Source organism: Bidens hawaiensis, unplaced genomic scaffold (genome assembly GCF_021521415.1).
Source record: "Bidens hawaiensis isolate Kalapana, Puna unplaced genomic scaffold, B.hawaiensis_p1.1 tig00013876_1, whole genome shotgun sequence".
NCBI lineage: Eukaryota > Viridiplantae > Streptophyta > Magnoliopsida > Asterales > Asteraceae > Bidens > Bidens hawaiensis.
In genome coordinates, this window is record NW_027492189.1 from 275,175 (window position 1) to 288,734 (window position 13,560).

Here is a 13,560-nt window from a genome sequence, read left to right on the forward strand (position 1 = left end):
TTAGTTAGTCAAAGGTCTATGTGTTTTATGTGCATAGATTTCATATGTCAAACTTATAGTTTCCATTTGTTGTATACCAGAAATTAATGCTAGCTATAGAGAACATCTAAACAATAACATAAGAGACCGAAACAGAGAACCATCAACCACCAATTTTGCTTAAATATGCAATGGAAACCACCAAAGCTCAGAAGTGTAAAAAAAACAAAACAAAGCTCAGAAGTGCCATATTTTGACAACTTGAACTTCAGTTAGACCTGACGGACCCAACCATCAGCAAGGCTTGTCATCCGAGGAACTCGATATTAGTACGGAGTCAAATACATTAAGCAGAACATGCATCGATACAGAAACATCCGTTTTTAGAAAATCTAAAGGGGGCATTGATACAGAAGCATTCGTTTTTAGAAGATCTAAAAGGGGCATTGATACAGAACCATACATTCTAAGACGTGACACACGCAACTAGACGATGAACGTACAACGGTCGGCGTTGATAACCCTTTCGTAGCCGGCAATAAGGGATCTGGCATTGTCCCTCTCGCTGCAAAACAAAATTTGAAGTTGATTTGAGTATTAAAGAAATAATAAGATGCGTGAGAAAAGACTTCTTTTAACAGAAAAAAGAGACATACTATTTCCAGCCAGTGGGCAAATAATGACGGTAGTAGCTACAAGCCACGTCAATCCTAGTCTCGCAGCATGACAAATGATGTTCATCAAGGCCTCCATTGGGCCAGCCAGGTCGGTCCATGATGCCAACTGCTTCCTTAATCCAGTCATACACAGTAATTGGAAGTACAGGATGAATCACTGCACAGATATGCGTTAGAAATTAGAAATTATATTTGGAATTGCATGCAGCAAGCAATATGTTTATTTACAATCCAAAAGATTGGAGATTACCTTCGGTATCAATGTTATTCACCTTGGCACGAGAACGGAGAGCGCCTATCTTAGCAGTTAACTTGTCCTGTAATCAATCAGGCGAATTATAGCATTAATTAATTGATTAATTTGATGAAGGAAGTAAGTATACCTACCTACTAAATCGTCAGAAATTAAAATACTTGAAAATGTATTAAATATATAGTGTGAATAATCTTACGTGCTTCTTGTTTGTGGGTGAGATCTTTGGCTTACTAGCAGCAGCCTTCTTCCTGTTCACCTTGAGATGAGTTCGGGGAGGTGAAAGACGCATATTGGCGAACTTTTCCTGTACCTGAGAAAGAATATATGATTAGGGATGTAAACGAGTTCGTTTAGCATTAAACTTGTTCCCGAACCAGAAAATCTTGTCTGTTTTTCGTTCGTTAAGGAATTGAACTTGTTCCAAGAACGCAAACGAACTTGTACTATTTAAGTTTTTAATTTTGTTTGTGCTCGTTAAACAAACAAAACTTCTTGTTCATTAACTAAACCGCCAAACGTTTACAGCCCCCCTAGTTATGATGAACAATATATAATTAATAGAAAGAAACACATATCTTCTGTTAATTATTATTATTATAACCCTAGCTAGCTAAGGTATGCTTAAACCCTAACAAGAGACAATAAAATATATAATTATATATGCATAATATATAAGCTGAAACAATAATAATAATAATAATAATAATAATAATAATAATAATAAAAAGTGTTGTTACAGCAACGTGTTCATCATCATCAGAGGAGGAGTCGTCATGAACGGGCTTGGATTTGGACGGCGGCAGAAGGCCTCTTCGGTAGGCGCTGAAGAACAAAAATTAGTAAGCAGCAAAATCAATCAAACAATCAATCGATTGCGTGAGTGTGTGTGTGCTTGGATCATCGATCTACTTACTCTAGGTACTTGAGAACCTTACGAGCCATGCCGATGATGATCAAGTCAAGATATTTACGAAAGAGAGATGATAATAATAATAATAATTAGGTTAAAAAGGAGGTGGGTATTTATTTATTTATAACAAGATCAAACTTTCTTTGTGTTATAGCCCTTCCACTTTTCTATTCTTATCACTTCACCCCCCTGGACTTTCACAATTCAATATTTTATTGTTTCATAATCAAATACAACTCTTTCCTGACATGAAAACACCGGGGTTTTTATTGATTTTTATAAGTTATAGTACCGTAACAAACGTTTCCAAAACAAACCGAATTCACGTCGACTTGCCGTCGCAACACATGGAACCGACATCGCCTGGGTTTGACCGACTCACCGACACAACACTTGGGAATGAAACGACTGGGTTTCACAGATCGAATAAACGTCGTTTTAAATATAATGATTTTTATATGTTAATTTGACGAATTTATTTTTTTGGATTTTAATACCGACGTTGGTTATAAGGTAATTGAAACTAACCGAATTCGCATCAATTTGTCATCGTAACACTAAAGTTTTCCAACGCACAAGTTTTACCAGCTCACACCCGCAACACCGAGGACGCAATGCTTGTGTTTTACCGACCGAACAAACGTTGTATTAAATATATTGTTTTTTATATATTAATTTGATGAATTTATTTTTTGGGTTTTAACGACTGGATTTTGTCAACGTTGTTTATACCATAATAAACGTAGCACTTGATCGAATTCGCGTTGATCTGCCATCATAACGCTCGGGTTTTACCAACCAACTGCCCAGACACGTTGCGGCAAGTAAAATTATAGTTCGTGATATATAAACCGTTCATATAATTTAAATTCATATATTTTAGGTGTGCTTTTGTAATTACTTTTATTAAATACAAATCTTCTGATATTTATTTTGTTACAAAGAGACCATATTATTAAATATGAAAAGGTTGAACTTAATTAAAATCTTGCTTGTTTAATTGACGTCCCTCTATTTGAATAATTATGAAAAAAAGGTTATAAGCAGGAAATGATATAATTAACCTAAGAAATAAATTAGGTATGAAACGCTAGTATTATTAAGTGACATTTTCCTTACAATAATAATATAACTTGACCTTTAATTAGCCTTTTCGTTAAAAACTTGTTATCATTGTTTTGTAATAAATTTGCAATACCATATATATATAATATAATTAAAATTAATTTGAAGTATCTTATTAGCTTTGTGTCGTCAAAAATGTACTCAAAATAAACTTTGTATTTCTTCGAGATCAGTCGTACAACCCCAAACAAATATGTTCTTCGCAACATATCTAATAACAAGGAAACTACGATTGTGATTATAACAAGACTAGCTCAAAAGATCAACAACAATCAAAAAGATTTATTTCAGAGCACGCACGATAAAACATTGAAACCCTTAACGTGAATCATATAAAATATCTAAAAAGTGAACAAAGATAATCGAATGAAAAGACTATGTGTGTTTGATTCATCAGAATGAGACATCTGAATCAGTCGACAAACCTCTTAGGCTCTTCCTCGTTAAAGTTCAATAACCTCTTACCCATTAAGATTCAAAATAGACGGCACATTAAATATATAAGACAAACACATAAAACAAATATATACCAAAAATGTAATTACTTACCGAATTATTATATTGTAATAATATGCTGTTTGTAGGGATACAAATTGATTTAACTAACCTTAACCTTAACCTTGACCTTTTTAAGGAGACATCGGTCGTAAAAGTAGAAAGAAAAAGACAAAACTTTTAAGGAAGATTACAAATCTACCCCTTGTGTAATGTCCCTACAAAGCTCGTCCATTTCATTTCATTCAGCTGATCGAGCATTGTTCAATCCAGCTGCGTCTTGTTTCTTGCCCAACAAGGTATCTCGAAACTCCTTAGGTCATGTCATACACGTACACTCACTTGATCAAACCAACAAACAAGCACAGTACTCATACTCGCTAGCTAGCTCATGTTTGTTCATGTCCTTAACATTGTTGTGGTTTATGTTTGTGTTTTCATCAGCTCTGCTCTGTTAACCAGAAGCAACCTTTTTGTATCTTAACACATTGTTATGCTATTAAAGTCCAAAAGATTGACAGCAACCTTGTTTTGAGGACTAAATCTACATGCTTTAGTGAAAAGTTGTTATTTTTATGATATTTTGACCTGTTTGCCCAAATTCATGGTTACCACTTACCAGAATAGAATGCAAGTGTATGAGACATATAATAATAATAATAATAATAATAATAATAATAATAATAAATGCAATTTCCTGTTATTTATGGACACAATCATCACATATATTATAGATGGATGACCGAAAGCTCTAAAATTATTGTTGACAATATTCTGAGAAATAGTTGCGATACCGGGCAGTTTTAAATCGATCAATAACTTCTTTATTCTTCGATTGTAAATCAATTACTAACTTATATGCTATTATTATGATGATGACTTAATAAAGGTGGTTGTTTTTATGATATTTTGACAGAGACAAAAAAAATGAGGGAGAGACCTCTAGACAAAGAAGATGATGAAAACATCTTAAAGAGATGTATTTTTGTCAGTGATTTGAGATTGTTTGCCAGGATAGAGCATATTGAAGAATACTTTGGAGCATTTGGCACTGTTGAGAAAGTGACATTAGTGAGTCGACCTGATCTCACATACACAAGAAGTTGTATCGTGAAGATTGTAAAGAAGATGGTTGTAGTGAAAGTAATGTTTATTACTTGAAGGTGTGTCTAATACATAAGTCACTACACCTATATATACACAACTAAACCCTAGCTAACAGCCCATAAAAGGCCCATGGGCTCTATCTAACCAAATGGGCTAAAACCCTAACTAAATACAATTAACACTCCTCCTCAAGTTGGAGCATAGATGTTAATCATGCCCAACTTGTTACAAATAAAATCTATCTGAGCTTTCCGGAGCGGTTTAGTTAGAATGTCTGCTAGCTGAAAATTTGTCTTCACATGAACTGGTTGAATGGAAGGAGGATCAATTTGTGTGCCTACTACCCGATCTCTGATAAGGTGGCAGTCGACCTCAATATATTTTGTTCTCTCATGAAATACTTGATTCTTGGCTATGTGAATAGCTGACTGATTATCACAGTATAGCCTCATCAAGTCATTAGAAACAACCCCGAGCTCTCTGAGAAGACGACGAACCCATGTCATCTCTGATGTTACATCTGCCATGGCTCTATATTCTGATTCGGCACTCGACCGGGAGACCGTGTGTTGCTTCTTACTCTTCCATGATACAAGGTTTCCCCCAACAAACACACAATATCCGGTGGTAGATCGTCGAGAAATTGGACAACCTGCCCAATCTGCATCTGAGAACCCTGATATTCGACCATCTCCTTCTTCCGTGAAGGCACCTACACGACAATGACCCTGATCAGAGTATAATATGCCCAAGCCAGGTGAGGTCTTAAGATATCTTAAGACACGAAGGGCAGCATCCCAGTGACCGGTGTATGGTGTAGCCATAAATTGGCTCAGAACACTGACAGTAAAGGAGATATCCGGTCGTGTGACGGTTAAATAATTAAGTTTACCAACCAGCCGTCTGTATCGCTCAGGATCTTTCATTGGATCTCCTTCCTTTGGGAGGAGTTTCTTTGTAGGAAGCATTGGTGTATCAACAGGTTTACAACCCAGTAAGCCACATTCAGTTAACATATCAAGAACATACTTTCGTTGGGAGAGAAGTATTCCTTGTGGAGAGCGGGATACTTCTATGCCAAGGAAATACCTCAGTCGACCTAAGTCGCTTACCTGAAACTGAGACTGAAGAAACTGCTTGAGTTCGGAAATCCCGACCTCGTCATCACCTGTGATTATAATGTCATCCACATAAACAACTACGATAATCCTCTTCCCTTTCTGGTGTCTAAAGAAGACAGAGTGATCGTAGGCACTCCGCGTCATCCCAAACTGTCCCATAACACTAGAGAATCGACCAAACCATGCTCTGGGAGACTGTTTAAGACCATATAGAGAACGACGTAGTCTACAAACTTTCGAGGCCTCCTCCTCAACGACGAACCCTGGGGGCTGCTCCATATATACCTCCTCCTCAAGAACACCATTAAGAAAGGCGTTCTTGACATCAAGCTGGTGGAGCGGCCAATGATTAATGGCAGCAAGAGCGATGCAAATACGGACAGATGGCATTTTAGCAACCGGAGAGAAAGTTTCATCGTAATCAATGCCATATGTCTGAAAATACCCTTTTGCAACCAACCGAGCCTTTAAGCGGTGTAGGGAGCCATCCGGGTGTAGTTTAACCGTAAACACCCAACGACAACCAACAATACGCTTCCCTTTAGGAAGTGTTTCAAGATCCCATGTATGATTGGACTTTAGAGCCCCGATTTCATCTTCCATAGCCTGTCTCCATCCTGGGTGAGGGATAGCGCTCGTCACATTTTTGGGAATCGGGTAGGAATCAAGGGTAGTGGTGTACGCATGAGATTCAGGAGATAGGTGGGTGTAGGCAACATAGTCCTGAATTGGGTAACGAGTACATGTCCGGGGTTCCTTGCGAAAGGAAATAGGTATATCGGGAAGTGGGGCACCAGGAGGATCATAAACAGGTGTGTCAGAGGTTGGTGGATTGGGTAACGATGTAGTAGTGAGAGGTGTGGATTGCTCAGATGTAGGCGGAGTATCGGAGGGTATTTCGGGGTCGTGGCCAGGTTGTGAATCAAGAGTCGCTGATGTTTGACCCCTACCCCGCCTAGCATATGTGAAAAGCAGTGGCGGAGATTCTGTCGGTGGGTCAGAATCAGTAGAGATTGGATCGGTAAAAGGAATTGACACAGGAATGGTGGGGATGAAGGGAGATGTGGGTATATCGAGGTCGGGAAACGGGTCAGAAACAGGAGTGGAACACTCGGGAAAGTAAGGAGACTCGTGAAAAGTGACATCGGCACTGGTAAAGTATCGGTGAAGTGATGGGCTATAGCATCGATACCCTTTTTGAACCCGTGAGTAACCAAGAAAGACACAACGAATGGCTCGAGGATCAAGTTTGATGGTTTTTGGACTATGGTCATGAACATAGGCGACACAACCAAATACTTTAGGTGCGAGAGGAAATGGATCATCGTTGGGAAATAGTATAGAAAACGGTGTTTTACCATGAAGAACGGTTGAGGGCATGCGGTTAATCAGATATGTGGCAGTGAGAACGGCATCTCCCCAAAAACGATGAGGAACACGTGATTGGATCATGATTGTGCGAGCAACATCCAATATGTGACGATTTTTGCGTTCGGACACACCATTTTGTTGAGATGTATAAGCACACGATGATTCATGAATAATGCCGTTGGTTTTTAAGTATGAAGAAAAGTCGGTGGAAAAATATTCTTTAGCATTATCAGATCGTAAAGTTTTAATGGTGGTGTTAAATTGGTTTTGAACATAAGCATTAAATTCTCGAAATATGGAAAATACCTCACTACGAGATTTCAATAAATAAACCCAAGTAGTGCGAGAATAGTCATCAATAAAGGTAATAAAATATTCAAAACCCAACGTAGATTTGATAGGGCAAGGACCCCATACATCAGAATGCAACAGTTCAAAACAAGAACTGACTCGATTGGGCACCCTAGGGGGATAGGGACGCCTGGTATATTTGCCAAGTTGACACGACTCACAATGAAAATTAAAAGACGAAAGTGGTAAATCTGGTCGCATTTGCCTCAGAACTGCTGTAGAGGGATGACCTAACCGACAGTGAGCCTCCTTGACAGCGGAATCACATAAGTTTGCTACAGGATGCGAAAACGGGGATATACGATAGAGACCTCCTGATTCAAAACCAGTACCAATTACCTGATTTGTTCCTAGTTCATGAAAAACGCAGTGAGTTGGGTAAAAGGTCACAGAACAGTTGTTTTTTTTGGTAATCTGACTCACTGAACAAAGACTGGTAGGAAATTTAGGAACAAATAGGATAGAAGACAGTTTTAGGTTTTCCGAGTTACTGATGGATCCTATGCCGAGAACGGGACATGAAGATCCATCGGCAAGACGTACTGGTGCATGGGAAACATTTTGAAGACTAGAAAAAATACCCCGATTCCCAGTCATGTGATGTGTGGCTCCAGAATCAATCACCCATGATAAGTCAAGGCTAGAAGGTTTACCTGAATGTGCCGAGCTGGTTTGAGGATGAGGCAACTGGGAGGTAAGAAACCGTTGAATAAGATCATGCTCCTCTTTAGTAAATGTATACATGTATGTATTTTCGCCCATAGTGATACACGAAACTGAAAATTGACTGTGAACAGTAACAAGTGCGGGTGGAGGGCAGGAACAGATTCCGGCGTAAACAGTTACTCTTCGTGAACAGTTAATCCCGGCAGTGAACAGTGTTTTCCGGCGTGAACAGTGTTTTTCCGGCATGAACAGTACCGGTGAACAGTGATTTCGCGTGAACAGTGCTCGTCAGTGAAGAGTAGTTCCCGGTAGTGAACAGTGTTTTCCGGCGATGAACAGTACCGGTGAACAGGCTCGCGTGAACAGTGCTCGGACAGAACAACAAGGCAGGAGCTTGTTTCAGATCTGAAGGCTGCTGGTGACGGCTGGTCAGACTCAGGTTCGGGTCAGATCGCGGCTAGGGTTTGGATCGAGAGCCGTAGCTCTGATACCATGTAAAGAAGATGGTTGTAGTGAAAGTAATGTTTATTACTTGAAGGTGTGTCTAATACATAAGCCACTACACCTATATATACACAACTAAACCCTAGCTAACAGCCCATAAAAGGCCCATGGGCTCTATCTAACCAAATGGGCTAAAACCCTAACTAAATACAATTAACAAAGATGAAACTGGAAGAAGAAACCAATGAAATTTTGAAGCCACACACACACGAGATATATGGTGAAATGGTCAACGTTTGCAAATATATGGGGATGAACTGTCACAAACACGTATACGACCATGGAGAGTTTAGAATGACACTCAACTGCCCAAAAGAAACGCGCGTGAGCTTTAAACAGTACTATGAGTTGATCGAGGCTGCATGTCGCAATTGTTATTGTAGTATACAATTCCTTATGGATGCGAATGATAGATTTAAAGGTAATGTGAAACTACGTTTCCAAACAGAAACGAATAGGGAAGAAGCAAAGAAAAATATGCCCAAGTTCGTGAAAGAGATCGCATACCCCCTTAAGACCCCCAAAAGGTTAGAGCATTTTCGACTCTATTGCTAGTTTGAAAAGTATTATCACTTCCTACAAAATACACATTTTTTATAATTGTAATTTGACGGTATTTGTTGTTGGACTCTATTGCAGGAGATGATAGCAGTTCTTGAAATCTAGTCGCGCAATTGGGCTTAGTTGTGGTTTTGTGCAGTCAGGATTTCAAACCACCGTTGATGAATATATTATGGTTCTCACTATTTAGCTTTGAACTTGTTAACCTACCTTTTTGTGGTAAGAAGGATTTAAACCAAATTAACCAAACAGTTTAACTGTTTTTATTTGCCTGCTCAATTTAGTTGAGTTGAGTTATTTGTAATTAACAAAGGTAATGCTAAACTGGTGAATATTTATTCCCGTTTTAATTAGATCAGCTAATACGTGGCCTATTTAAGTGATCTTTGTTTATATTGAGTTGCTTTATATAACTTTAGTAATACAACGCGAAGGCCGAAGAGGGATAAATTAACAAAGAGGTTTGTTATGCTCAATTTACTCTTTTAACAAGTATTGGATAATTAATGGTGAACAATAAGTTTTAGAATACAACAATACTTAAAAAATAAACATGATTGGATATTTGGAGTTAATATATGGTCGTTTGGTGTGGGCCTTTTCTCCTGATGTCTTTCCCACGTACCGGCGATAAAACTTCCTAAAAATAGGGTTGTCTCCATTACTGTAAAGGCGGGCCGAACATTCAACGTGTTAAGCTTTGAAACAGGTAATCCTTGAATTATTTCAGTTTTAATTATGTATTGTGAGCTATGGAGTTAATTCTGTTTGATGGAACTTGATGAACATTGATTTACAAACTGTACTGTTGAATGTTATAAGTTTTTTATAATGAATTTGATGCTTTGATGTTCTGTGAATTTACTAGGACAGTAGTATTAAAATTTGGACATTATGGTAATAAGCTGGTCATATTTTGATTGATATCCTTTTGGATATTTTGATGATCAGTGATTGTTGATCTAAGAAGCAGGGCTCTAAATTTTATGTGTTTTCAGATTTTTGTTGATTTTTAAGTAGTCATGGTTCCTTGACTTTTGATTAGTGATTGCCCGCCATTGATGAAAGAAAATTCCGTGCAAATGTATGATTGTAGGCAAAGTAATTGTGTGAGGTAGCATGAACGAAATCAACGACATTCTTGCTTTCAGGCCATACAAAATTGACGTCGTTAAGGTGTTGCTGACATGGAGGAGAGAGCCGAAGTGCGACACTTTTTTCTCAAGATGAAAGTCTATGATGTCTGACTCTGACGAGAGAAAGGGTAGAGCGTGTGAGAGGGGAAAATATCTGGGGGATTGGCTGAATGGAGCCTGAAGGTACATGGCGTCTATGTTTTGTGATGCTCTTAGAGCCAAAGGTGAAACTCTTTACATTTATCACTAGCTTGTTTCTTCAAGTTACGTAATATCATTTTCCCACCATCGTATACTAGTATTACACATTTTACCTTATAGCATTAGCGGAACCATGTGGTTCAACGGACCCTCTAGTCAACCTCCAATCAATCAAATTATCTGCTAACAAGGTCTCTAATGAAGTTAAGAGTCCCTGTGATTAACATTGAGGGGAAGAGCAGTGAAAGTGATATTATTACAGCTACATAGCATTATACTTCAAACCTTCATGTGTTCTATCTCCAGTGTATCATACTAGTAAAATTAACAAAATCAGGCTGAAAGGAAACAGGCCAAACAAAATTCTAGTCAGGCATAGACACTGATCAAACTTTGTCATACTTTTTAAATTTTAGCTTTGCCTTGCTAATTAATTAGAACTATTTCTTATATTCTGTCCAACTGTGATTTGAGTTCAAATTTGCATGTTCTATTTATGAAGATAAGAGGTTTCATATATTAGATACCAGCATTAAGTCTTAGGATACATATTGCCATTTGAGTACGTCATTTGTTCAATTGTAGCATGAAAAAGATGAAGATGAAGAAGATGAATTAGGAATAATATGAATTTGAACGGACCAGATAAAAAACATCAAAAAACCGTCTGAAGAGACTGCTTTTTACAAAATGATTTAACTTTGAAATATGGACGAAACCCCGATATTTTTTAAAACCTCGTCGGAAATGTCGGAAACTTTCCAATTGTCAAGTTTTGATTGGTTGAAAAATTCCTTCGTTTATATTATCAAAGTGTCGGCTCAGTACAAATTTAATGGGTTATTTTGGGAATCTGAACACATTTAAGATCTTTGTTTTTCTCCCACTTTAGATTCCTTTTGCCTTATCGCTCTATGGGTGTCTTTTCATCCATGTCGGGCTAACCTGGCCCAATTAACCCAACACTCAAAAATAATATTATTAGTATTAGATAGTCAAAGAAGTTATATATTAAAAATTTACAAATTAATTTTAGATCAAAAAAAATATGAAGACAGATAGTAGTTAAGATTACATATGGAATAAAGAGAATTGAATTATAAACAAAAATAGAGATAAGAATGAGAAATGGGACCTATTAATTCATAATATTTTAAGGGTTTCTAAACCGGTCCTAACCGGTTAGACCGGTCCGAGTTTTGCACCAAAAAAACCGGTTAATAAACCGGTCCGGTTATTTAAAAACCGGTTTTTTTCCAGGCCAAGAAAAACCGGTCCGGTTATTAACCGAACCGGTTTTTTTAAAAAAACCGATTTGTGCACCTCTACTTTGTAGGGACATTACACAAGGGGTAGATTTGTAATCTTCCTTAAAAGTTTTGTCTTTTTCTTTCTACTTTTACGACCGATGTCTCCTTAAAAAGGTCAAGGTTAAGGTTAAGGTTAGTTAAATCAATTTGTGTCCCTACAAACAGCATATTATTACAATATAATAATTCGGTAAGTAATTACATTTTTGGTATATATTTGTTTTATGTGTTTGTCTTGTATATTTAATGTGCCGTCTATTTTGAATCTTAATGGGTAAGAGGTTATTGAACTTTAATGAGGAAGAGCCTAAGAGGTTTTTCGACTGATTCAGATGTCTCATTCTGATGAATCAAACACACTTAGTCTTTTCATTCGATTATCTTTGTTCACTTTTTAGATATTTTATATGATTCACGTTAAGGGTTTCAATGTTTTATCGTGCGTGCTCTGAAATAAATCTTTTTGATTGTTGTTGATCTTTTGAGCTAGTCTTGTTATAATCACAATCGTAGTTTCCTTGTTATTAGATATGTTGCGAAGAACATATTTGTTTGGGGTTGTACGACTGATCTCGAAGAAATACAAAGTTTATTTTGAGTACATTTTTGACGACACAAAGCTAATAAGATACTTCAAATTAATTTTAATTATATTATATATATGGTATTGCAAATTTATTACAAAACAATGATAACAAGTTTTTAACGAAAAGGCTAATTAAAGGTCAAGTTATATTATTATTGTAAGGAAAATGTCACTTAATAATACTAGCGTTTCATACCTAATTCATTTCTTAGGTTAATTATATCATTTCCTGCTTATAACCTTTTTTTCATAATTATTCAAATAGAGGGACGTCAATTAAACAAGCAAGATTTTAATTAAGTTCAACCTTTTCATATTTAATAATATGGTCTCTTTGTAACAAAATAAATATCAGAAGATTTGTATTTAATAAAAGTAATTACAAAAGCACACCTAAAATATATGAATTTAAATTATATGAACGGTTTATATATCACGAACTATAATTTTACTTGCCGCAACGTGTCTGGGCAGTTGGTTGGTAAAACCCGAGCGTTATGATGGCAGATCAACGCGAATTCGATCAAGTGCTACGTTTATTATGGTATAAACAACGTTGACAAAATCCAATCGTTAAAACCCAAAAATAAATTCATCAAATTAATATATAAAAAACAATATATTTAATACAACGTCTGTTCGGTCGGTAAAACACAAGCATTGTGTCCTCGGTGTTGCGGGTGTGAGCTGGCAAAACCTGTGCGTTGGAAAACTTTAGTGTTACGATGACAAATCGATGCGAATTCGGTTAGTTTCAATTACCTTATAACCAACGTCGGTATTAAAATCCAAAAAAATAAATTCGTCAAATTAACATATAAAAATCATTATATTTAAAACGACGTTTATTCGATCTGTGAAACCCAGTCGTTTCATTCCCAAGTGTTGTGTCGGTGAGTCGGTCAAACCCAAGCGATGTCGGTTCCATGTGTTGCGACGGCAAGTCGACGTGAATTCGGTTTGTTTTGGAAACGTTTGTTACGGTACTATAACTTATAAAAATCAATAAAAACCCCGGTGTTTTCATGTCAGGAAAGAGTTGTATTTGATTATGAAACAATAAAATATTGAATTGTGAAAGTCCAGGGGGGTGAAGTGATAAGAATAGAAAAGTGGAAGGGCTATAACACAAAGAAAGTTTGATCTTGTTATAAATAAATAAATACCCACCTCCTTTTTAACCTAATTATTATTATTATTATCA

General features: G+C 36.9%; 1 protein-coding gene across 1 annotated transcript; it reads right to left on the reverse strand.

Moving 5' to 3' along the window:
- Positions 1–305: 305 nt before the first annotated feature.
- Positions 306–1,893, reverse strand: LOC143545253 (uncharacterized). Its single transcript, XM_077037169.1, has 6 exons — positions 1,826–1,893; positions 1,650–1,734; positions 1,109–1,222; positions 907–973; positions 636–810; positions 306–544 (listed from the first exon to the last, which is right to left on the reverse strand). The coding sequence occupies exons 1-6, from the start codon at positions 1,852–1,854 to the stop codon at positions 466–468; spliced, it is 549 nt and encodes a 182-aa protein (XP_076893284.1). The 5' UTR covers positions 1,855–1,893; the 3' UTR covers positions 306–465.
- Between the last annotated feature and the right edge of the window lie 11,667 nt (positions 1,894–13,560).

What these genes read in the sequence shown, in the direction of transcription:
- LOC143545253 (XM_077037169.1), bottom strand. Translation starts at nt 1,854, where the DNA reads ATGGCTCGTAAGGTTCTCAAGTACCTAGA. An exon ending in ATGATGATGAACACGTTGCT is followed by an intron (nt 1,223 to 1,649) that starts GTAACAACACTT and finishes ATTCTTTCTCAG; the next exon opens with GTACAGGAAAAGTTCGCCAA. An exon ending in GAATAACATTGATACCGAAG is followed by an intron (nt 811 to 906) that starts GTAATCTCCAAT and finishes TCTGTGCAGTGA; the next exon opens with TTCATCCTGTACTTCCAATT.